Source organism: Topomyia yanbarensis, chromosome 1 (genome assembly GCF_030247195.1).
Source record: "Topomyia yanbarensis strain Yona2022 chromosome 1, ASM3024719v1, whole genome shotgun sequence".
Classification (NCBI taxonomy): Eukaryota; Metazoa; Arthropoda; class Insecta; order Diptera; family Culicidae; genus Topomyia; species Topomyia yanbarensis.
The window spans coordinates 39,414,385-39,442,118 of record NC_080670.1 but is presented as its reverse complement, the minus strand read 5'-3'; the positions used below and the strand labels follow the sequence as shown (position 1 = coordinate 39,442,118).

Below are 27,734 nucleotides of genomic sequence, written 5' to 3'. Positions count from 1 at the left end.
GTCTAACAAATATATGCTTCGCATCGTGTTATGTTATGCGAATATGTTGAACGTTTAAGTCTATAGATTTGAATTTGTACTACAAATAAATCGTTGAAATAAATATAAGCATTTGTTGAAGTGTACATTATCATTACGGAAAAGTTACGTGAATTTCTGTTCTTTCCTACATTAAAAACAGGTTACTTTTACCTGGTAAACCAGCCAATTATCATCTGCTGAATTAGATACCTGGTTTTTAGGTCCATCATATGAAAATGGTAATGAAAAGTAAGATAGATGAGATTCATATATGGCTTCACGTAAATGTAACGTGATTTATTTTTTAATGGATAAATCCCGAACTCGACATCTCAATAAAGTAACCCAAAGCGTTACTTTTCGAGCCCCAGCTCAACCGGAATAACATTTGCTGTGATCTTTGTTTGCTTGGTTAGTCAGCTGTTCTTTAGAAAATGTGCGAACAGCTGATCAGTACAGAGATGCCAGATTTGCAGACATGTCTGCAAATTCCCAGACTTTTAATTTTAGCTGCTGATTTTTTCGATCACGCAGATATTTGCAGATTTTCTAGTTTGGTTGCAGATATTTACAGATTTTTTATTGCGAATTTTACCCCTAGATAGACTCACAGCAAAATAATTTTGTCACACGAAAATATGCCCACACTGCATCTGCCATAGATTGGTTGTTGCGGTGACTAACAAAAACAACACTGAACGTACTCTCTAGTATTGTGCATAAGCTGTTCGGTTTGTTTATTTGCTGTCTCCCGTGCAGTTTGATGTGAGGATATTTATTTAGCTGCTTCAAAAATTTGCACGAATGTCTATCTACAGACGAAACGGACAATAGTTTGGTTGTAGATATTTACAGATTTTTGAAAATAAAGGCTTTTGGTTACACTAGTTTCCAATCTACATTAGGTTTTTCCTCCATAAGCTGTTACTCTCTACTTATCTTGGGCTATAAATGCACTATTTTCATTTAATATAACACATCACCAATATGTCAGTTTTGGTCAATAGTTTTTCTGGAATTTTTGGTTTTTCCCAGACTTTTCAAATTATTATTACAGACATTTGGAAGAAGTATCTGGCATCTCTGGATCAGTAGCAGTAGGTAAACAAAGAGAGGTAAATGTCATTCCTGTCGAGCTGGTCCTGGAAAGTAATGTTATGTAACGCAGCATATTTGGCTTCATGTTTTGTTTTACGAGCAAAAGCTAGAAAAAATTGCTTCTAGACATTCTAGGATAGGAGCATTGACGATAGTTATAGTGTCCGATTGGAATGACGTTGATATATTATCAAAACTTTGAGATGGCGAGTCATTATTCAGAGATTCAGCATCTTTACGACAGGGTTATCATATGCACATAATTTTTTGTAAAATCATAGATTTTTTTCACAATTTTTGTTCACATATTCTTTTTTACAGATGACAGATTTTTGGAATTATTATGAAAATTTTACAGATTATTGGAAATATCATGATATTTTATAGATTTTTTTGGAAATTTAACACAGATTTTTTGTTTGTTTTGGTCATCACAGATTTCAATGTAGAAGCCCTGCTTTTATGAGCCAAAGGATGAACTTGCAAAAAATTTCAATCTATTGGAAACACGTTTGTTTAAATCTACTCACACTGGAGTAAATATCAAATTTCCATTTAACCCTAGAACATTGCACTTGCGTTTTCCACCCTAGAACGTTGCACTGGGGTATAAATGTACCCCACGCTTTGATCGCAAATTTTTGCAGGTAAAAATGCATACAAAAGAAATGTGTAGTACGCCATTTTCTTAGTTTTTTAATTGCGAAAACAGCTGTGTAAGTGAAAGTACGGAATTTATTGAATCAATGATACATAAATTGGTTTAAACTAAAAAAAGAGTGAAAAAATTGTGGTTTTGGCTTTTTTCTCAAAAATTACTATAACTTTGCGAATTTTCAACCGATTTAAAAAAATCAAATGTTTCTAAAAGGGACCATCCATAAATGACGTAGCATTTCTTGAGTAATTTTTAACACCTCCCCCCCATCGTAGCATTTCGTCACAAACCTCTAAATACTCCCCTACCCCTGGTAATTACGTAGCTTGACAGTGACTCCCCCCCTTGTTCCCGTAAAAAAACGATGTTAGATGAAACGGGTAAGATTGTCGTGACATCAGGTCAACCCCTATTCCCCTTTGAAAAAGCTACGTAGCATGACATGACCCCCTGTCGTCACACATCATCACAAAATACAAAACTCCCCCTCCCCATATAATGCTACGTCATTTATGGATGATCCCAAAGTTGAAAGAGTGGTCTAGAAACGGTATAAAATGGAACTTCGATATTTTTGAAAAAGTGCAATATTTAAAAGAGTGAACGTTTTAAAAATCGGGATTGGAACATACCACGAAATGGGATGAAAATTGAAATAAAAAAAAGTATTTCTGACCAGTAATACATTGGTAACAAGCAACGTTACTGTTACAGTAGCTACTGTGCGCAAATTATACTTGCGAGGCATTGTGTTGAAAAACTATAAAATCAAAAAATACAACATTTAAAATCAGAACGATTTTTTTTACTTCAAAATTAAATAAAATAATTGAATAAATAATTAAAAACGATTTTATAATACTAATTGCTACTAACGTAGTAAAACAGCCAGTATTTATTTGGTATTGTCACAAGTCACATTTCCACTGACACCACAAAACCTGACGAAACGCTAACGGCAACCGTACACTGGGGTACAAATATACCCCACACCCAACTTTGATACCACCTTTTTCTACTCTTACTAGGAATTCTAGATTGAATTATGGTCAGGGTCCCAGGTCGATAAATGCCGAATTCTCGTCTTCACACGGCTCCAAAGAAGGCGTGGGGTAAATTTTTGCAACGTTCTAGGGTTAAAACTACTCTGTTCTGACAAGTGATTGTTTTTGTTGTTTTGCACTTTCGACGACAACAATAATATATCTTTGGCAGCTGTAAAATTATTTTCGACTAACAATTCAAGAAAAAATTTCTGCTCAAAAAACGTTTGTGCAACATATTTTAATCCGCTTATGCTGATTGGCTGCTTTTTGCATACACAAGTGACTGCTATTCAATACTTAACCAGTTGAAATTGGAGAATTTACTCAGTATTTGCTGATTACTGCTGCTGTAATAGCGTTTCTACAGTCGTAGTTCAGTGTATCGCATAACATTCGTTCCACTGTTTCTGATTAAGTGAGCTGGTAACAAGTTTTTTTTCCACGAAATTTGTTCAGTATCTTATTCGGCTTTTACATAAGGTTGCTGATTAAATCTGTTGAAGATGCGATTATTTAGTTTTTGTTCGGCTTGTTATAAAGCGCTTGAAAAACTAATCGCGACAATATTTTTTTCTTCGGCTATTTCTTGTTCAAAGGATTATTTATTCTTCCTGTTTTTCATTCGTTAGTACTGGGTGAACGGAACTCGTGGTTGCCAAGTCACTGATCACCACAAAACCTTTCCTCCTTCCCCAATGAAACCACAGATAACAGACGTTTATGCTCGATTCGAAGCGTGTGTAAATACCCGCTAGTGAAATTCCGAACAACCACCAGACAATACGTTCCATGGCGACAGCACCGGGCACTCTAGTGATATGGAAGATTTCACACTCTTTTAGCATCTTAGCAGTACACCAAAAAATAAAGTATTAGACTCACGGTCCGCGCGCGATTATCCAAGAACACACGCGAAAGGCACACGGTTATAAAATAGAATTTATACACGCGAAGTTACATACACGTTAGCACACGCGACATACAAACGCACACGCGATCGAACACGTTAACTAGAAATGCTCGAGCTCTTCGCGATGATACACGCGAGTCCCTACGCCCGCACATACCTGAACCGTACAATGAATATCACATTCAGAATCACGGCCCGCTACAATTGGCCTAATGCAGTGTTTTAGTGGCCGACATTGCCTGTATCGTCTGCAAATTGTAGTATGTGATTCTGACGGGGAGCCCTTTCGAGAACCTAGCTCTAAAGCTCCAGTAGGACAACTCTCGAAAAAAAAAAATTACACTTTAAGGATTCACTAAAATAGTGAATACAAAGATTTTTTTGAAGTCTTTAAATTGAACCGCTTTCAAATGAAATTGTACGCAGTTTTGAAAAATCATACTTTGAGATAAAAGCGTTGAAAGTTTTGAGATCACTTTCGATGAATTATTCGTGGTAGAATTTCAATATTTTGGACATCGCTGATTTGGACATCGCTGATTACGAAGTCAGTTTTCCGAAATTCAAAATAGCCGATCCAATGTGGCGGACCCCTACTAAAATAGTAAATGGTATTTCAGCAAAAACGAGAAAAAAGGTTTTGTTATATATAAACACGAACATGAATTAAATTGGCGATTTCAATTTAGTGGACAAAAATGTGACTAACAATTTTGAAGAAAAATTTTCCATCGTTTTCTGTGGTTGTTTGATAACTCACGATTAGTCTGCGATACCTCTACAGATCAAGCCGTGAAATACGTTCTCGGGACCTGTACATGTAAAGTGCAACGCGAAAGCATTTCGGGAACGTGCATACTGTCATGGAAAGGTACCTGAGGTTCTACCTGAGGCGCGCGTCTCAAGCGTTCCATGGCGTCCAGGACACCGCTTCGAACAATGGCCTGTAGAAACCTTTTTGGTGCCCAGATCGAAAAAAACCGTTTAACACGATATAGTAGACACTTATATCTTTCCAAACATGCAATAAAAAAATCAATCTTAACCCAATAAAAATCTGTGTTTTTCACAGTATGTAACCCCTTATATCTCAAAATAAATAACACAAATTAGAACCGATTAAAGGGAAAATTGTCCAATTTTGGATTAAGCGTCCATCGGACGGCTAAATTAGTCTGTCACGATACTGATGAGACACAATCGAAACTCACATTGCTAGACTTACTAACCGACCTTTTCTTTAATGGCTACTTGCAATCTAATGACCCCACAGGTCATCAAGGTGATCCAGTTAAGCTAATCAAGATAGTAAGAACTTATCGATCGTTAATTTCATTCGACCGCCAAATCGATACGATATACGATCGTACCGGGGATCCCGTGGTTCTTCTATCAGTATACCTACCCACAGCAGCAGTAGCTATTTTTAGCTTAGCCACACGAATAAACTAAGCAGTGCAGTATCAGCAGTGTGCTGAAAATAGACGGAGAAATTTTTTCCGCCTTAGAACCACATGAATGCTAGTCAACAACAGAGTGCTACCGCATAGGTAGGTGGTACCGTTCGCATTTCACTGAAACCATGCCTCGACGTCTGAGGCGCGTGGAGCGAATGCGTAGAACATGAGTGCAATTCGGGCGCGGTAGTAATCTATAAACAGGATGACGTCTACATGCTTCGGTCAGCTAGAACACCGCCAGCAGCTCGGTCAGCAAATGTGACATGCAGCCGCGTCGGCGGTGGTTACTCGTCGGTGCCGCTTGATAGTTCAGGAAGCTTGTCGCGGGGAAGGACAAATGATTTGCATTTTTCATAAAGTTCACCCGCCAAGCTACGCCGCGCACTACCGAAGGTCCTGGTGGCAAATGACGACAATCCGAAAATAGTTGCAGATAATTATAGTGAACATTATTTTTTTTTGCGAAAACCATTCATTTATAGGTAGTTCAGGTCTAATTAATCAACAGCTTCATGTTGTATTTATAAGAGTACATCCAAGTTCTAGTTTGCGGTTGAGGACAGAACGATCCGGTTTGCAAGGCGGCGAGGGTCCGTTGCAAGACAATGCCTTGGCCCGTTGTGGCCGCCTATGCTTTCCCTATTTGTCAGGCTGCCAAATGACGTCAATGGCCGAGGGAAGAGCATAGCTACTACAGGTGACTAATTTTAACACATACGATATCCCTCTTCTAGTCTTCTACAATAGGCATCAGTTGAAATGCGGCGCCGCAAAGCTTGCGGCCAATAGACGCAACAGTTTTGCTAGTGTTTTGGCTTGAATTTGTGGGAATTTTCCACCCATCTCGGTTTGAAATAGTTGTTCGAGAATTGGTGCAATTTTGCGCTGCATTTAGTAGAAAGCCTTGAGGTTATTATTGTAGCAGAACAAACTAAGCGCAGGTGTTATGTAAGGGTCGCGGTATAGCTGAATAACTATTTATCATTAGAGCCAATTCCTGTTTTTTTTTCATTTTTGGTTGATAGTGATGCAAGCCAGGGAAAATTTCCCAGATTTCTTCTCGTCGTTTCGGTCAGAATTATTTTGTAAATAATGCACAATCATCTTGAATGAATCAGAAACATCTGACTAATAAATTGATAGCTATAATGCTAATGGAAATTAGAGGGTCCTTAATATGGTGCTTTGAACCGAAATGCTAATCGCATTCGTTGGATAGGTATAAATGCCTAATACTTTCAGTGCTGCCTCACCGTCTACCTCCTGATTTGATTTTGTTCACATTTTTAACTGTGAACCAATCCTGTATCGATGGTTAACAAGCTCGGGAATGTTCCGGAAAAGGTTCACAAACTCGTAACCTTTTTTAATCGATGCTCATTAACAAGACGTTTACTCATTGGTTTCGATCAGCCCTCGCAGATGACGTTTGTGGTGCTCTGTTCATGATGTTTAGTACCCCGTAAACTGTAAAATCAAACAACCGCGATTGACCAAACATCGTACCACGCACCGCCGGTGCGGTCGTCGAGTTGCGTCGTCCAGTCAGTCACTGACGTACGTGTTGCTTTGTGCGAAGGCGTGCGAATTTCCATCCCTCTTGTTGCGCGATAGTATAAACATTAAACAATAACTATTTCACCGAATCCTGCGCAGAAAAAAGTGACAACCCAACGAATGAGTTCTTCAAACTGATATGAGTACCATATGGTTTTTATTTTCATTTGCACTTATTATTGTTGTCAAAAGCAATAACTTTAACTATGTTTATACTTTTGAATTGTTTTATATATTCCCCATATTGAATCAATTTAACATGAATGTAGATACTTTTGTGGTTTTCCTTTCACTGGTCTTAAAGTTAGTTGCCGAGAAAAATTCCGTTCAATGAGGTGAGTGATTAAAGATATACTCAAAACGAGACAAATTTAATTTGGACTTCAGAACACACAACACAAGCCTGAGTATAAAAACTCCAGCAATGAGTTGTGAGATTGGCCGTGATTACATGTAAAGTACTTCGACGCAGTTTTCCTCATTTTTAGGTAGTTGTGCACTGTTGTGCAAGATTGTGTAAAGCGGTTTACGGAGTTTTCCTAATTCTTGCAGAACAAATTTGATTAACTTTGATGAGCACACCCTTTGACAATCTGAAATTAGTCAAGGTGTTTGCGTTTCTAAAATCGTCTTCTCTGGCAAAAATCCAAAAACTCTTCCATAAATTTGCTTAGTAACACAAAGTGTGCCTTCGCTTATGGAGTTAGCGTCAATCCGGCACGTAGCCTAGTCCTGACACTAAGTTAGTGTCGGATTCTGATGAGACGAAGTCGAAACGCAAATTCCACAACTAATTCCAAAAGTTGCAAAAACCCGGCGACAGTCGATCATTGAAAAGTACGCGCTGCTTGTCTAGTTAGTCAGAAAGCAGACGAGGAGGAGTAGCGCATTAAAAAAAAGTGGGTATTTCTGTTTACAATTGAAACCTATCGTATTTACCTTTTACACTAACTGGCGCTTGCTTGATTCCCGTGACGTGTGGGAAGCTGATATTTTACGTTCGGTGATTTAATTTTCTTCGTACGCAAAACCAGCTTGAACAATAAACATTCCCACTCGCAGTCGGCAAACAAACAGCGCACATATGTGCAACCGAAATCTGTCCTAGTTGAGCCGGTCGGAACCGGTCCCGAGCCGGATTGGCGGGTCGAGCTCAATCGTTCCAAAGCAAACACAAAAAGTACGATCCATTTGCGAGTTTGTTAGCAAATGATAAACAGAAGAAACAGTTTCGTAGTACATAATAATGGGGAATCATGGTTTGAATGAATATTTGTGTTGGTCCCTACGTACTACAAACAAACTCTGTTAGTTTTGGGAAGCAGGGTAAGTATTATGATCACTATCTGTAGACTACCTAGCAGTGTTGTCACATACCTTTATTCATCTGTGATGTTTAAAACCAGCCCCCTGCTAGGCAGCCATTTTGTCCTAGCCAACATTTGCCTTTGTTAAAATCAAAACAACCCAATGCTATTGCACGGGCGACGTGGGCCTAGATGCAGCTAGGCCCATCATATGTTGACTACTGTCAAAGTCCGTATATCTCCATAGCGAATGACAGGAGTGAGACCCTCCTGTTTAAAACAGATAAATTTCTGAGAGAAGATTCACACAGTCTGCCCAATTCGGTGAAATTAGATGAACTGTTAAATTCACTTTGAGAGGAAATTTCGGAAGAACCTTCACTAGCAAAATCCAGCCGTTTGTAGTAAGGAAAAGAAGAAGTATTAGGGGTGGCTCTACGGTAGAGATGGGCGAAACAGTTCACTTGGAAGAACCATTCCCGACTGAACAGTTCTATAAAAAGAACTAGTTCAGATGAACCGTTCTTCCGTTCAGCTGATATTTTACTTGTATCTAGCGAATGTCTCTCAAAACATTCGATTCTTGGAGAGGAACCAAACAGATGCTGCCCAAACTATTATCTGTATGCTTAACAAGTTCATCAAGGGTGGCGATTTCTTCATTATGTATAACTAGAGAAATAGAGAATGAGATGAGTCGTTCGCTTATGAGTCGTTCTTCGCCGGTTTTATTCTGGGAGAGCACAGAGAGCGGTTTGTGGGACGGCAAGTCAGTTCATTTTCATTCGTTCGCCTAAAAATCGGTCCGAGAAATTCGCTAAACGGCTTTGGGTCATATTCAGTTCATTCGCTTTGAAGAGAATTGAGAACTACCGTTCTTTTAAAAAGAACTTCCGTTCGCTCATTTTCTTCAAAGAACCAGTTCACTTCAACCGTTCGCGAACGAATTGCCCATCTCTACTCTACGGGGTTGCACGAACTGTAGACGTAGGACTACATTACATAATGTTTGCTATATACTATGTATCTGCAGAATCAAAGTAGGATGAGGGGAAATGAATGACGTGGAATCAAAGGATGGACCGAACGCAGTTATTAATGTTTTTCCAAATTAAAAACATGTTCGAATGAATTTTTAAGAGGACGGTCACAAAAATTTTTCAAAGGACTATTTTTTGCTTGATTACGAATACATTCAAAAATATTTATGTAAATTTTGTAGTTAAAATTGAAAAAAGTATGATATAATTATAAAATCCCATAGTGCGCGACAATATCTTACTGACCTCTTAAGAGTTCATGCGAACAAGTTTCTAATTTGGAAAAAATGCCTAATTTTGTCATTTTCCAATCGATTTTGTCGATAAACAGGTCATTGGATGCAGAATTAAATGTTCCCTCTTGGTTTTCAATAAAACAAAGACGCTTTTTATGAAAATGTTGAGCAATTTTTATAAAATAAATCTTGACGGTGCACAATATTTTTCATACATTATTTTGTGTTGCGTTTGATGAGATCTACAATCTATACTAGGTCAATTGAAAAGTACAAACTCACTGTAGCACTGTGTAATTAGTGTAGAAAATAACCTAATCACACACACAACACGGCACACCTGTTTTGACCAATTTGATATTGCCATCACCTCATATTGTCAATCCAGAACCAGAAGGTGCGATATATGGTGAGAACAGGCACTACTACTATGATAAGCAGAACACTCTCTAAAGATTCAGCGTCCTCAAGTAAACAGACAACCCTTACAGTACACACCAAGATTATTTTACAGTTGTCGGTATTTTTTTACTGACTTTCAAACAGCTGAATAATCAGTAATCAGTTCGGTAAAAGTTTTTTTTCTGAACACTTGGTAAACTTGTATTGAACATTCAACTGTCAAAAATTACTGACAACTCATCACTCAATACCGAAATTCGGTAAAATTTACAAAAAAAATCCGTGCATAGAAAAACGTAATCAGCTGTCAAATTTTACAAATCTTCCGGTAATTTTTACTGTAAAACCGCGAAATAAAAGAAACTGATCGGTAAAAAACTACGCTCATAATAATTTAAATTTTATTGCATTTACTGCCTGTAATTTTGCTGTCAATTCAGCGAGTTAGAGAAAGATGATTCTTTGAAACATATTCCAAGTTGAAAAGAGAACAATAAAAAGTGAAACAAAAAAAATTATTTAAGACAACGCATAAATTTTTCTCCAGTCGCCGTTAATGTACCGATACCAATCAACGCGGAAAGTCGGTTGAGCGACAACCAGTGATGCCACAAGTACAGATTTATCTAGAAAGATACAAGTATTTTAAGTATTTTTTGGTACAGATTACAGATTTTTGTAAAAAAGTGCAGATTGGTACAGAATTTTTTTAACGTGACGGCACACAGCTTCCATACAAAAGCCGGACAAAACCTCGAAAGTGACCCGAATTTGATGAAAACTTCACATTAAGGTAGTTTTGTGACACTGAATTCATATTTGATGTTTATTTTTTTATTACCTTAAAAAATTTGGCACTTAGGGTGGTTCGAAAATTCCACATTCACGAATATAAAGTGCACTATATCCGAATTTTTTTTTAAAAAAAATAGGTGTGGTGAACTAATAATTCAAATTTTTTGTCTTGACTTAAGTGCCAATACCTTATTTAGGACTGGTGGTATCCAACGGGGAAAAACGAACGGAAATGGTGAGTGAAGCAAAGCAATCATGTGTAAAAAAATTCCCTCCAGAGGCGAGACTCGAACTCGCAACCTTTGAGACTCCGGCCCAATGCACTAACCCTTATGCTATCCTTGGGTATGGCGACATCCCAGAAAGAACATATGATTATCCCCGTCGCCAGTGTTCATATCATATATTCTTTCTGGAATCATATATGAGCGACCGAAAATAAAAGTCGCAAGGATAGTACATGCTTCGCAAAACCCGTTTCAAAGATATTAGAATATAAAAATCGGAAATAAACTTCAATTATTAAAATCGGACAGAAATTCTTCAGTATAAAAATCGTTTAAAAAGTTCTCACCTGTAAAACTCGGCAAGGATGAACCTCCAGTATAAAAACCGATTAAAAATAAATAATTCGCTCGTAGGAGCATCCGTATATCTTGATGTTCAAGATTAAAATTCGGCTAACAAAAACTACTTTGTAAGAATCGGATATATTATTTTCCGGTTTTTTCACTGAAGGTTTTTTTATCCGACTCTTACAAACGAAAGTTCCAGTCCGATTTTTATGCTTGAAATTTATATCCGGGTTTTATATTCTAATATATTTGAAACGGGTTTTACGAAGCATGTTCTATCCTTGCGACTTTTATTTTCGGTCGCTCATATGTTCTTTCTGGAATCATATATGTTCTTTCTGGAATGTCGCCATACCCAGGGATAGCATAAGGGTTAGTGCATTGGGCCGGAGTCTCAAAGGTTGTGAGTTCGAGTCTCGCCTCTGGGGGGATTTTTTTCGCATGATTGCTTTGCTTCACTCACCATTTCCGATCGTTAGATGTGGTGATTTTTTAGCAGAATACACATTTTTTAATTGTTGATAATGATAAGACACATCTATAAATTATGTTACGAACCCTGGGTAATAAAATGCTAACATGCGTCTCCTTCAGACATATCATGAAAAATCATCTTTTTCATACCTCGGGGCAGAAAGGGGCAAAATAAGATATTCATTTCCGGAAAGCACACAATTTATCAAGTATCATGAACAACAAGCGATTTTTCCGAACTGTTTAAAAAAAGTACAGCCACTTTAAACATTATAACTTTAATTTATTGCACGATTTATTATTTGTTTTTCATCTCTAAGCGAGAGGAAAGGCTTATATCGACTAAATCGTATGGCAGCTATAAGTCCAGCGAATAACCTTTCAAATGAAATCAGACCCTAAACGGAATCCTGGCTAAAAAGATATATTCATTTGAATAACTTAGGTTTGAAAACAGGTTTTCTCAAAATTCATCATCTATTTCACCTTTGAAGTTCTGTAAAAAAATCGAACTTTCGTCCTTGGAACTTCATATTTTCAAAAGACTCTATTCAACCTGTTAAGAAACAGAAAAAAAAGTTAAATCACGAGAAATCTATAGTAAAATTTTGAGGTTTTGTCCTGCTAGGCGACACTGTGCGGCAGTGTAAAATAATTTAACACTGCAAACCAGCAAATGTTGGGTTAGGCCGCTGACGAAATGGCAGCGAGAAGTTGAGCGGGAGCTGTCGACCTTATGATGCAAGATATGAGGAATCTGTTTGCAGAAAATCAAATGGTGTTTGCCAGAGTAAAAGCAGACAATTCGCGCAGATCTGCTCGACCTTCATTCAGACTAGAGATGGGCGAAACAGTTCACTTGGAAGAACCATTCCCGACTGAACAGTTCTATAAAAAGAACTAGTTCAGATGAACCGTTCTTCCGTTCAGCTGATATTTTACTTGTATCTAGCGAATGTCTCTCAAAACATTCGATTCTTGGAGAGGAACCAAACAGATGCTGCCCAAACTATTATCTGTATGCTTAACAAGTTCATCAAGGGTGGCGATTTCTTCATTATGTATAACTAGAGAAATAGAGAATGAGATGAGTCGTTCGCTTATGAGTCGTTCTTCGCCGGTTTTATTCTGGGAGAGCACAGAGAGCGGTTTGTGGGACGGCAAGTCAGTTCATTTTCATTCGTTCGCCTAAAAATCGGTCCGAGAAATTCGCTAAACGGCTTTGGGTCATATTCAGTTCATTCGCTTTGAAGAGAATTGAGAACTACCGTTCTTTTAAAAAGAACTTCCGTTCGCTCATTTTCTTCAAAGAACCAGTTCACTTCAACCGTTCGCGAACGAATTGCCCATCTCTAATTCAGACATCATCCCTCTGATTTGCTATAAGCAGTTTTCTCGCATATCGCAGCTTAACGTCAGTTTCAGCTCACCGGCCCAAATTGAAAATATGTACATCAAATGATTTTTATTTCATATAAGCTTGTTATTGTTTTGATACAGAATCCAGTACAGATAGAAAAGATTTTTCAACTCCCGGTACAGATTTAATTGTGGCGACAACTGACATTGAGAACTGAATATGACTCAACTAATACCCGAAAGCAGTACTCATAATTTCCATTAATACACAATACACATACTCCAGTTTCTCCAATGATGTAGCCATCGCAGTTGTCTGCATAGATTTCACCTTTAAACTGCAAAACAGGGACATCGTTAAATGTAGAAAGACAGTCACCCTATTAAAATAAAATATTTCTTCAAAATTCATGCGCGGAAGTTATATCAAAAATATATTACCTGCTACCATGAAATCATGCCCTGAAGAGGATTCTCACTGATTGCATTGGACTCTCGCAAACGTTTCGCTCCTCAGCTTGAGTTTTTCAAACGAATGATGGCAAGTGTCCTCAATGAATTTTGATTTTAAATTAAACTAGAAGCAGTTGCTGCTTTTTCTACACACGAAAAAATGGCGATTTGAATGGCCTTAGTTTTTACTGTAATATTCAGTGAATATTGCTGAACTCCAGTGTTTTTTAAATTTTGCTGCAGTATTTATTATTTTTTACGAGAAATCGGTAAAATTATCACCGAACTGCTAAGATGCTATGTCATTTAATTGTTTACAAAATACATCGGTGAAATAAAAACAAATGCTCAGTAGTATTCTCATTCGAATTACCGAGCACCGGCATTTATTTGACAGATGTAGTACAATTGAAATAATTTTACAATTCATTCAGTAGAAATTAAACTTTACAGTTCAAAACCGTAAAAAAATACCGAACATCAAAACTACACTGCAAATAACATAAGATTTAAGTTTCACCACACACTGAGCATTCAAGAAGTTTCCTTTAACCTTTAATAAAATTACACTTCAAAAGTAAGTGTGCCACCCTATGACATGATCGCCTGTCATCACATTTAAATTTTAAGTATTAAATTATAAATGTGTTGCCCATGAAATCTATGTTTTTGACAATTGCGGCAACACTAAGTGTCATGATCGCAATTAAATTTTAAGTGTATGCGTATGTAGGCGTAAATGTTTGTCCCATTACTGCAAATAATGTGCACTTTTTTACGAAGAGATTAAGTTTCAAACCATATTGAAAACTTAAAAATTTTCCTTTTGCACTTTAATAAAATTACACTTAAAAGTAAAGTGTCCTACGCGATCGTCGGCATGATCGACCGTCATTTAAGTGTCAGTTTTTTTTTTAATTATAAATGTTTATCCCATGAAATTCATATTTTTTGACAATTTCGGTAAAATTAAGTGTGAAACCACTTATACATAAGTTGACTTTTCCACAACAGTAATTTGAGGAAACATGGCGGCGCAAAAACATGCAGAAATATTAAATTCAAGATTTGCATAGCATATTTTGAAGGCTTTGCATGGTAAGTAAATTTATTTAAAATGTTACATGATTGATACATAATTTTGTGTTTGCAGGTACTTAAATCGCTTGTCTTCATACAGGAACACCAAGGGATCACTGTATTTTGCAGAATAAAGGAAGGGGCGCGTTAGGAATAATCCACTTTCAGTCATTTTAATATACGTACTACTCACGAACATATTTTTTTTATGTGGATGTAGTTCTAAGTTAAGTTGTATATTTTAAATTCAAATATTTAATTAAACTTAAACTTAAAAAATATTGATGTCATATACATACAAATGTTCTCCCAATTTGAAAATTAACATTTTTGCACATATATTTTATAAGAAATGACATAATATTCAAGTTGATGCAAACTTAACTTCTATATGGATTACATTTAATAACCACTTAATTTGAATACGCCATGCATATGAAGCTTAAGTGTGACTTCTATTGGAATTAACGTGTTTTCAAAGAAGTGAGTTAACCAGTGTTTGACACATAAGATTTAAGTGTCGAGCCACTTGCGGCGAAATTAAGTGTTAAACACTTAAGTTCAATGCGCGAATTATTTGCAGTGTAGAAGTTGGTGTGTACACACCAATTTTTTTACGCCGAATGCCACTTTCAATTGCTGAAAATCTGCAATTGAAAGTGTCAAATTGACAGTGCAATTGCCGGAGTCTCAGTATTCCGTACTGGATTACTGCAAATCCGGTAATTGTGCTGTCAATTTGACAATTTGAATCGCTGAATTTTCAGCAAAGCCAATCTGCCAAACTGGTTCAATTCAAATTACCGATCTTTCGGCATCTTGGATTGCGGAAAATTTCAGCTGATGAAAATTCAGCAAAATTTTGCTGAAATCGACAACCAAATTGTGGTGTGTATGTTGTACAGTAGGGTGGGAAAAAAATTACATTCAAGCTCCGAGCAACTTTTTAGGTACCATTTGGGTCCTAGAAGAACTGTGAAAATTCTTAGCTCGATCCCTGAAACTATACTTTTGCGCCCGCTGTTTAAAGTTTACATGGGATTTTGTATGGGAAAATGAACTTTCACAAAACAATTCCCCCAGGAGTCGCCCATTGCTTCCCAAAAATAAACCGTTATGTGGCTTTTATAGGAAATTTAACAAAGAAACAAAGTCTCGAAAACCACGAAACGATCTGACGCTTGGAAAAAAAGTTATTAAGCTGAAACCGATTGATGCTCTGTGATAAAATATTCATTTTTTCTAGCACCACTGCTGTTGGTTGTCCAACTAGGGTGATGTGCCTATTATGGCAGTAGAGCCTATTGTGACCCTATTTCGTACCCCTTGGTTTCGAACCAAGCATATGAGATAATGACACTATCGATTTGGCTAAAACAGGTGAGAAAAAATAAGCTCAAGTTATATTCTTTATTTGTTGTGCACATATGTATTTAGAACTATCCTCTAAATCCAACTTTTAATTAAAACAAAATCACCTTATTGAAATATCTACTAATCCGCCTCACTCACGTAGTGAACCGAAACTGGATGCAACGGCGCTTAGCAAAATAAACACCTACGAGCCAGCATTTACCGCCTCATATCTCGTTATTCCAGCACAAATATATTAAACATTGCACTGATACATACCTTTATTTTAGCTGGAGAACCTTTTTACGATAATTTCACTTTAAAATCACTCGTCAAACACTAGAATAGGCCTAGTGTTATAATAGGATAAAACTAAATACGGGGGTTCCTATTATTGGCATGTTTTGCTGATACACTACCACAATCAAAACTAACTTTTTGTATCCATCATGCAGAAAAGAATTATCAGTGCGGCCAAACCAAAACATGAACTTGTAAATATAATGTAATGCAATTTCAGGTATAAGTAATCAATTACTTCAAGTTATTCAACTAATTGTTGATTGCAGATATTTTATTTTCATCTGCACATACAATTCGGATTGCGAGAAAGCAATGTGTGATGTGAAACTTGTCATTCCAGTTGCTAACCTTCGAATGGTTTTTTTCTGCGTGTGTAATTCTGGGCGCTCTTCTACTAACAGCTGATGAGTTTCATTGATGTGCGTGATGTTTACGTTTGTTTTGATCGGCTGAAAAAAGCAGAATGATTCGTTTTACAAATCACATGTTGGCGTCCATGATCTGGATACCTAGTTAGAATCGACGCAAATGGAATATGAGGCATTGCGTTTCAACTAGATTGTTTTTCGATGAGGTGGAAATTGGCACACCCATGAGGCGATAATTGGATCGTTGAGGTGGGAATAGATGCTCAGAATGGAACATTTATTTTCATTTATGCTGAAAATTGAGGCAATTCTGCGAAGTAAGCATTATATAGATGTTTAAGTAACAGTACACTGATACTTTATTCTGAGAAATGTTATAGATAATATGGCTTCTTTTAAAGTTGTTCAAAAAATAGTGCGACCCTCTCCCTAATGGTGCCAAAATAGGCTCATCACCCTATATGAAATTTTGATTTGATCTTGTGTCAAATGTGTCTAAATCAATTATCTGTACTGTTTGGCCACTTCGCAAGAGTTTTGAGAGATAAATTGAAGCTTCTTTTGTACATAATTAGAGAAAGTTAAAATTTTTGTATATAATTTGATCGTCAGCAGCAGTGATGCTATGAAAAGTGAAATTTTCATAAATCTTCAGGGCATCAATCGGTTTTTGTTCAATAACTTTTTCCACAAGCATCAGATCGTTTCACGGTGTTCTAGACTTTGTTTCTTTAACAAATTTCCTATAAAAATCAGACATTTATTTATTTTCAGGACTTGGACGAATTATTGTGCAAAAGACGATTTTCCCATACGAAATCCTATGTAAACTTTAAAACGTGGTCGCAAAAATATAGTTTCACCGAGCGAGCTTAAAATTTGCAGAGTTGTTCTGGGAGCTAAATGGGACCCAAAAAGTTACTCGGAGCAAAATTTTATTTTTTTTTCATACAACCGTGTTCCACTCTATTGTACAGTCCTCTTCTCTCTTCCCGGTACATTGATCTCGTGTACAATTTGACCCCCTCGCTACTAAGCATCATCGGCAACTCAAAAAGATTATTGACTCAGGAAAAATCAAAATCCATGCTCTTATCAGCTCATTAAACTTCCGGTAGTTGCACTAGCTAATGCTTGTTTAGCTAGCTACTAACATGACTTCCGGAAAGCTAAATCCCAACAATTGCGGCCGACGAATCAAGAGGAGATAAGAATTTACCATGATTGTGTTGGCCACGAATATTGCTCAGTGAATGCGACCATTCAATCACAATTTCAATTTACACACCTACTCACTAGAAAAACTCTAGTAAGAGAACTGCGGAGAGAAAAACACCATTTTTGGCAACGTATGCCCCGGCATTGTATGGCAAAATGGAGTCTCCGCAGTTCTCGTTCTAGAGCTTTTCTACTACACACTTAATTTTTTCTACCAAATCTTAACTTTTTTGCATCTTTTGAAAAATTTCAACAGCTGAGATCTCAGCAAACAATTTTTTAGCTGAAATATGCGTAAAAGTGACGTTTGATAACTGAGACTCGGAAAATAGCCAACAATTAGTAATCAAATGTCACTTCGCTAAGATATCAGTTTCCAGTTGCTGACTACACGGCTGTTGGGAAATTACCGAACTGAATTGAGTGTATATACGTGATTTCTTGTTTAATAATTCTACCCTGAACCATTTGAGTTCTACAGCAACCTAGTCGCATTGTAGAATAGTCTTATGCAAAACGGTTTAAAGTCCAGATTGATTACGTCTACTGGGAAAACATTTACCGGCGGCTGTTCCACTAAAGGTGTCCAACTCACAACAACTTTCATCCATTGTGTACCAAATGTGGCCTCATTTCGGATGCCCTGTTACAATACAACAAACCGTTGAGGTGATGGCCAAAGATCATGATCATCTTTCACTTATTTTCCTTTTCATTCATACGATTTACATACCCACATACATACATATAAACGGCGGTAAAGCGCAATCGCAAAGTGAGATCTATTCATGTAAAACCGTACCGGTCAGATACCTAATCATAACAGCAATCCTCCTTTCTTATATAAAAGATACTTCAAGCGGTGCCCTCTGGGTTGGCATCGAAAACCGTCGCTGACAATTAGACAAACATTTGGCAGTCGCCAAAATAAAGATTTCTCTTTCGATGCAACAAGATTTGGTTAGTGGAGTGGCGGCGGACACACACACACACATACACATATTGCTGCATCCGTTCGTTGATAACCAATTAAATTGATATTACACATACCACGGTGATGTTCGAAGCTTCATTAGCTTTCACATAGTGCCAAAATGCGTGCCCAAAACAAGCTCTTGTTTTGGTCCGAGTCGTGTTCCACTGTCATCGATTCGGGTTTTCTGTTTCGGCCTACTAAACTGACACGTTTGCTTTCTTCATCCTCTCTCTCTCTCTTTCCGCAGATGCTCCCAACGATGTCCTGTATATGGTTTGCGGAGTCGTCATTGCCATGCTCCTCGTGGGCCTCATCATAGTTTTAGTAGCAGTCACAATCAGGTAAGCTCCAGTACGAACAGGATCCGGCGGCGGACTTTGCCGTTCCCGCACCCTATGGCGAATTTGCAAGCGATATCAGCAGTGTAATAGGTAATGATGTAGAACGGTCTATATGGGTGTTTGCGCCATCGGCGGTGTACTAATCGGTTTTTGACGACGACGACAACGACGCAGCGAATCTTCGAACACGTATAGCGTCGCTGCCGGGCTGATAAGCTGTGCTGCGGTCGCGCCGTAAACAGCGTCACTAATTGTGGTCAGAGGCTAGCCCTGTCTGGCGCCACATTTCTCGACGGCGGCCGGTTATGACAAACGAAAATCATAATCACTGTCCGTCGGTTGGAACGGCGGCGATGGCGTCTCGATGCGCAGGGGCATTTTTCTTACCTAGACAGATTTTACTAAATGCGGATTTGACCTTGCACTTCAATCCGTGCCAGTTGGATCAAGCTAAAGCACAGATAACAGACATTTAGGGCAGAATAAAAACGTACCAATCTTTCAGATCAATATATCTAGAGAAAATTTTCAATAGGACGTAAGTAACATTGAGAGCCTCTCTTTGTTTACTTTCTCTTTCGTTTATTGCGACGTCATTACAACACTTTGTACTAATTTTCCAGTACATATCGAAAGCCTACGGTTTTTACTACAATATTATGCAAAGAGTAGAGTAGTAAATGTTGAAATGGTCGAGTAATGAAGACCGAGAAAGACCTCAAAGAGAATCTCTCATTGTTACTTACGTCCTATTGAAAATGTTCTCTAGATATGTTGACAATCAGAGACACACTACTGCCATCTACTCAACAGTTTGTTACACAGTTGTTTGATAGTTGAACTCCGATTTCATAGCTTCGATCGCTGCACTGTCTACAATCGTTTGCTAAACATGTTTTAGTGGCTCACTTGTTAATTATGTACCTTAGCGTCTGTTATCTGTGGCAGAATTTTCACTCACCATCTTGGTGTCATTCGGTTGAAAGTTCGTAATTCGGAATTATTCATTCTATCGCACTAAAAATTTTGTGCATTTTTAACAATGTATTCAGAAATTTCCCTTTTTATTTTCATTAATATTAAAAAAATGTGTGATGTTAAGTGTATTGATCAGTTTTGGACAGTAGGTTCGTGAGTCAGGTATAGTGTTTGATCCAGCCTCCTGCTAGGCAGCCATTTTGTCCTAGCCAACATTCGCCTTTGTTAAAATCAAAACAACCCTATGCTATTGCACGGGCGACATGGGCCTAGAAGCGGCTAGGCCCATCATATGTTGACTATTGTCAAAGTCTGTATATCTCCATAGCCGATGCCAGGAGTTACATGCCCCTGGTTTGATTGGATAAGAACATTTTTTCTGGCCGGGTTTCAAACCTGTAGCCCATGGTAGCCGTGAGTTCTATTTTTATTGGAGCTGGGTGATCTTACTATAGCGATCACATAACCTTTGCATCACGAGCCTAATTCTGTCAAGTACAGGGGAGAGGGGAAATTCCTGTATTTTTCCAACTATTTTGAGATATCAGATGTTCCACTCACCGGTTCGGAAACAGCGTTAGCTCGTCGCGAAAAACTCGTGACCATATAGGCAAATATCACAGGGAAAACATGTATTAGCGGCCATTGTATCGGTAGTACTCGGGGTTGTCGCATTGACAATAGTTGATACCGGAAGTACACAGGACAGCAGTTGCTAGCCTTAATTTATATGTACAAAACCTTCCATCGGTCGATGCTCGTGAAACGCGTCTGGCGTTCGTGAACTTGGAAACTGTTGACGACTTGACTTGGCTAGTTGAGAAGTGGGTTGCTCTAAAAATAATCCGCTAGTGCTACTTTTACTCGGTAAGTGTTGTAGATAGTTACAATCGTTTCCACGTGATTGGGTTCTGTTGTAAACAATTGATTCCGTTAGAAACTGACGGGCTGGGAATAATCAACTTCTATTCGCTTTCCCGATGCGATCGGTTCGGTAAGGGGTTACGGCTGGGGTTAATGATACTGATCGCTGGAAAGTTTTTTTTTCCCGCATTGGAAAGATGTTGGTTGTTTGTTGTTTGCGTCATTGAAAACATGATACTTTGCAGGTGAAACGTTCAATGGATTGCGTGTTGTGGAACGAAACTATTTCGAACCAACATCATACGGGCCGATGCCGGGTAGATTGCTCTTTTAGTGTGTGTGATATAACAAATTGTACGTGACGTGAGTTTTGACATTTAAACAAGTAATTCGGTCGCCCATTTGTGTTGGTATACTGTATTTGAAGACTTTTTTTCATTAGGTCCAATCTGCAAATGAACGCCCTCTTTTTCGCGTTCTCTTTCGATGATTACTGCAAAACTATAAAACTTTTTAAACATTTATCACTATGTTTCGAAAGACCAAGGTTCTTACTAGCTTAATAAGCAAACAGTTGAAAGGAAATCAGAAAGGTGACCGAGTAATTCACGGAAAAGAAAGTAAACAAAGAGAGGCTCTCTTTTGTAGATTGGACCTATTGAAAAAAGTTTTCATTTGCCGAGTGTGTTGTTGGCTCCTTCATACCGTGAACCGAAAAGTCGCCCAACACTTATCGTTCTTTGGTTCAATTAATTTGGAATTGGGCCAAATCGACAATTTTGTTGAACATAGAACTGATTTATTACCGGAACTATTTCAATTGTCAGTAACATTGTCACATCTGATGAAGCTTTGGCCATGAGATTGTTAGAAAAAATCTAGAAAGAGAACTGCGGAGACTCATGTTGGATCGATTGGATTCGCGTTTAGTTGTCAAAAAACGAATCCAATCGAACATTGCCTATCCTTATAACATTGGACGTGTTGCCATACAATGCCGGGGCATACGTTGCCAAAAATGCTGTTTTTCTCTCCGCAGTTCTGTTACTAGAGTTTTTCTAGAGATTGTTACTGACTTGAGAGCAGACTTCAAGAGAAGAACGGGTTTACGCTGAAACCCGACAGGAATTCGAATCAAAGCGATTGCCTGACATGTGTGCACTTTCTTCGCTTTTTATTACCTAGTGAGATAAAAAGAGACAAGCATGCACTCTTTCCTATGTTCTGTTATCCACCAGATTTTCAATTTGCACTGGTTGGAAAATTGCCAAAATTGACATTCACCGTAGAATACTAGTTTTTGGCAAAGCATAATGCTCACCGCTGTTCTGTGCAGATTACATGAAGCTGTACATTACGCGTTTGTCAACCATTTGGTCGGTTTAGTTAGCACCAGCCACTCTCGCCGTGGAGGATAAGCCGAACAAGTATTGCTCACCTCCACAGCCAACAGGAGAAGGAAAGTGAAGTAGGTGGAATAGCGACACACTGCTAGATTTTCCGGAGTTCATTGACATTACATACGAATTTTGCAATGTTTGCATTGTGCCAGGCCTGGTATTCTGGGGATAGACGAGCCCTATCGAAAAACAGCAATCACGATTGGCTGCCTCGCTTTTGCGATTTGATGTCCTTGGAATTTATTGAATTGAATTACTACGTTAAGTTTCTCGTCTACACCGACAAACTGCCTGCAACTGATGAACTAGCAACCAACATTGAATGTGTTATTCACAAAAATTTTCCACGGAATCTGTTACCAAATTGTTGAGAATATTTTCCACCAAATCGCGCAAAAATCTATTAATTCCGTACAGTACAGCCAGCGGTAATAATTGACGTTGAAGAACAACTCGGTATCTTCAGCTGTCAAATATTTAGAAAGAATAGAAGCATTTTTTTCCGCAAAGATCACCTTTCTGACCCAAATTATTATAGGCACTTCCATTTAATTTGACAGTATGTTTTAACGCACGAAATTGTTATAGAAAGAAATCGATCCGATGAGAGGGACTTTATTTTCCAGAATACGAAATGAAAATTTCAATTCAATTGATGAGAATGGTTTTGCGGTGGTAATAAGGACCGTTTGGTGTGAATATTTTTACAGCTCGCCGTTTCCTTGTCAGTAACAACACATCTCAAGTTGGGGACAATTTTGAGAGAGCTTTTCGTTGGCTACTGCTAGTGGGGAGGATTCCTTCTAGGAACTGATAAAGCGGGTCACCGGCGGCAAAATGCTTGCGGCTTCTACGACGTTCAAACGCACGCTGGTGACTGGAGAAATAAGCATAACAATAACTATCTTATATATTAATATTAACAGTAGTATATCAGATTTATTATACTAAACCCTCTGCTGCTCAAATTTTGAATAGCTTCTGTGGAGTATTACGAGTTGGCAAGCTATATTTTTTCTGAAACTAAATATTATTTTATTAAAAAAGTTCTCGTTGTCCTCAAACTTTTCAACGTAATGATTTTAGCAAACAAATGTATTTGGTGAGAATGTTCCGAATATTCCGCAACGAGTTTCCCTTAACCCACCAAAAGGCGAGGCTGGGCAGCAGAGGGTGAACAGAAAACTTATCGTACTTACGGTTTAATAATCATATTTACTATGTCATAATATTTATGAAATCCATTATGTCTTCTGTGTGTATTTCACTGAATTGATTGTCGAACGAGATACTATTCAAATTCCCAGGAAAATTTTACTGAATCTGGCAAATCAAACTTAATGTGTAAATTTAGCCATTGGAAAGAGATACATGCAGATTTTTTATAAAATGATATGCCAACGAATAGTCCAACGTCAACATCGCGGACGTTGGCCGCCCCTATATTTTTTTTTTTACTGAAAAGCAACTGTCAAAAGTTAAAACTGATCCAGATCAGTTTAATCTCATCAATATGAAAATCAAAGGGGTAACCCTTTCTAGTCATTTTTGACGATACAAAAAGTGCTGGTTTTTAGGGGTGGGCGTAGAGTAGTTGGTAAATCGATTGCCTTGTACGCAGCGCATCTGCGTTCAACTCCCGACCCCGCACATAGGGTTAGAAATTTTTCATAAGAGATTTTTCTAACCCGAAGAGGCGAATGACCTCAAGGTTAATTGCTAAAAAATAAAAATAAATATTAATTGCTAAAAAATAAAAATAAAAAAGTGCTGGTTCATTCAGCCAATTTTCATAAAAGAACGCAAATTTTTTTTAGTTAGCTTTGGAAATATATGAAGAAGTACGGTGCAATATTTCAAAACGATCGATCCGAAGAAATTGAAGTTATGACGTAAACTGCAAACATTTTTTTTGAGGCGTCTCCGAAGATTCACTGCCACTCGCTCTATTTTGAATATTTTGCAATGACAGTTGTGGAAAATATTATTCTAATGTTCCATTATTATTTGGAAATTTTATAAATATAGGGGAGCACGTCGCTAGTTGGCGGTTGTGGTAAGTTGCCGGAATCCTCTTGCCTCCGTTTCCATTAGCCATATGGCGCTGTCTCTCGTTGTGTACGTCAAGTAATGTGAAATACATTTTCCAATGTGTTTCTGTTTTGCATAACGTTTTTTTAAGAAGTTGTGGTTGATATTGTGTTTATGATAATTTTCTTAATTTTAAAAATTATGTGTAACTAATACTTAAGATAGTTTTTAATCTATTCCACTAATGATTATATTTTTCGATAGTGCAGTATCCGTATAGATGTTACATTTATCCACAAACAAAAATTGTTTTTTAAATGCTTTTTTATGAAAGATGTGGTTGGGATAAGTTGGCAGCGACGCACGCGGGGCAAGTTGGCGGTGCTATTTACAGTACACAAATAGTCGTCAATATATTTTTATTTCTAGAATTCATTCCAAAGTGAAAGAATCTCTTTCTTGTGTATCTTGTAAATGTAGGCGACATTTGCTTAAACCAATCGTCTAAAGAATTTCGAAAATTTGCTTTAGAACATGTCAAAATGATGGGGTATTCAGACAGAAAACTAATGATAAACATCGGTTAATATATAATTTCATTCAAGACATTCAGTGCGAACATTTTGCTACCGAATTTGGTTCTGGTCAATAACGGAGTAGCAACTACGGGCGATCTTTTATGCTTATGCTTAATTTTATTCAAGACATTCAGTACGTGCCATAAGGACCCCTCATGTAATTGAATTTCCATTTGATTTCTTATTTTCTGGCGTACCGCTAACACCTCATACACACCGCCTAATTACCCCGGGGTCGGGGTAAGTTGGCGGATTTTTCGCGTCACATATTTTTGTCTTTAAAAAAAAGCCCATGCAACAAACACTTTGATAAAATTCAGAGACCAGCTGTCTCCCCTTTTATGCAACGTGTTCTATTTTGCACGATATTCCTAAATACCTAAATCAAAGCGGTAAAAAAAATTAAAACTGAAAATACCCCCAACTAGCCCCGGTCTCCCCTACTAACATTTGCTGTATCGCCAAAACAAACAAATGGTTTTCTTTTACATTCGTGGATATTTTGATATTTTCATGTGTGAAGACATTTTTTCAAGTTATGTTAAGATGTTGAAAATAAATCACCTGGCATCTCTGGAACCTATTGACCAAAGAGAATAGGGAAAGAGACGAATAGTGTGAAACCAAAAATACCTTATTGAGCAGACCAATCGTGCAATGTAAATAAACATTACTCATGCCTGAGTTGGAGGAGATAAGTATTGTAAATCTATCAAAAAAGAAATTTGAATTTTCGTCAGAATTTAGTGCAATCGTGATTGTAAGGTGCATTCTAGAGTCTATGTATGAGTAAAAAACAAGCTTTAGAATTATTTCATCTCTTTGTTTCAAAATGCACATCGTTTGATAAACAAATCCAACGATCGACAAAAGGTATGTTTTCAAAATATAATAGGAGTCATTTAATGTGCTGCCTTTGGAAACGGTTGCCAAATTCTAGTGTTGAAATCATCGTAAAGGGAGTGTTGCCGTTTTGACTGATTTTCACTCTGCGTCTCTTTCACTATTCTCTTTGCTATTGACTAATCCATGTGCAGTTGCGTTAAATCGGGTGGAATTTTTGCCAAATGAGGTTAAATAAGATGGCGAATTGAAATCATCGCGTTATATGTATGTTGTCTACCCTAGTAACAATTGAGGTTTTATGGTAGTTTTATAGCTACTCATAAAACTTAGATTGCACTTGTGACATGCTACAAAACTTCAATTGTTACTTGGGTATACACATTGCAACTGTGTTGGTGTCCTAGACGTCAAATAAGTCAATAATAGTTTTCATAATGTATCGTATTGTGAAGTTTCGCTTGATATACCGAATTTGCTAGCGCGCACCACGGTGTAAATACACTTTTTCATCGGAAACAGGAATTTCGAGCGCGTGTCAAGTTCCAGTGCAAAAGATAACCGTTTTTCGTGCTTCCGCAATTGTGGTGATATAATCAACGATTCGGGAGAAGTCTTCTATGATGGCATAAATCTTATATGGTAGGTAAATGTTTTTCTAATAGATGAACTGCGTAATAAACAATGATAAGATATGGAATATTTCCAAAACAACACAGGTTTTATTGTGAAACGTGATGGAAAATTTGCCAAAGCATTGAGTCTAACTGCAGAGTAGATTATATAATTGCCTACTGACTCGCATAAAGTATAAATTTAATGAATTTCAATCTTAGCGAAGGCTTATAATATATTTTTATGAAAGATGAGACCGAAAACCTGGATTGTTACTTCACGCAACCAATTCGAGATCACATAATCTTTTATAGTTCCTGTCCGTATCACTTAAACTAAGAAATGAAGCCTTCACTTTATTTTTGTCGTTTTATACCGAATTCCTATTTTCCTACTTAGATAAATATTTTATGCAGTTTTCTTAAGGTTCACATACAAACATAGATGGCAGCAGCGCAAAACATTCGAAAAAACGCTCGTTATTCGATTCGAAGTATCTGATCTGGCAGACCATATGAACTTGTGGCAAGCGTAGTGAACCACTCGGTACTAAAGGCACCCGTAAGGGTGAGAGATTATCAAAACTGAGTACCTCCAAAAACGGCTTCGTCGTTTTTGAGACAGTATGATCAAAAAATAGTTGTTTTGACCTGATTTGGAGTCATGCCACTGTTGAAAAACCGTACAGGAGTGATATGCGGGCAATTCGGTGGACATAACCACACCAAACTATCTTGAATTTCGTCCGATTCACACCTGGCCAAGATGAAGCGCCAACTTTGGAAAACGATCGAAAAGGAAATGATGAAGAAGTGAAAATAAAAACAGAGTAAACCGTACCAGAACAGACTGTACAGACTCTGATGGAGGGCGTTATTCTCAAATTTCGAGCATTTTTCGCAAATTTCATTTCGATAACTATAGACGATTTACCAATCGATCTAAATGCCACAATAATTAAGGACTCACCTTACAATAAAGCTGTAATCGTGTTTAAAATGACGAAAAATTTACTTTTCCGTTTCAGCATGATAATATGGCTAGGGACTGTATTTTATACATCGGAAGCGCCCAATTTTATAGATTTTTACAGTCCTTTTTAAATAGAGTTTGACACCTGTGCACGGATTTAAAAGTGTTATTTTAGTGGCTGCTATAAAATAAAATAGCGTAAAATAAAGTACATTACTGAACGATTCATTTATGATGTTTCGATTAAGCTCAATATTCCTAACGATGGAGCTCCAGCTCCCGGAATCATAAGTTTCTTGGTACCACAGTAAATCATTCAAACTTTGTAAAAGGAAGAAAATTAATTCAATCGACCCAAGTGGAACACAATCGATTAACCTCCCCCCGTTCCATTGAATGATCAGCTCGTTGCAGTTATTGTAG

General features: G+C 37.5%; 1 protein-coding gene across 4 annotated transcripts in view; it reads left to right on the top strand.

Annotated features, from left to right (window-relative positions):
• The window catches only part of LOC131677403 (myb-like protein A), a 444,108-nt gene that overhangs the window by 328,419 nt on the left and 87,955 nt on the right, over window positions 1-27,734 (top strand). For all 4 annotated transcript variants that reach the window (XM_058957206.1, XM_058957207.1, XM_058957208.1 and 1 more), the window contains one exon: window positions 18,937-19,030. In XM_058957206.1, coding sequence (XP_058813189.1) covers window positions 18,937-19,030 — 94 coding nt within the window. The remainder of the gene's footprint in view (window positions 1-18,936; window positions 19,031-27,734) is intronic.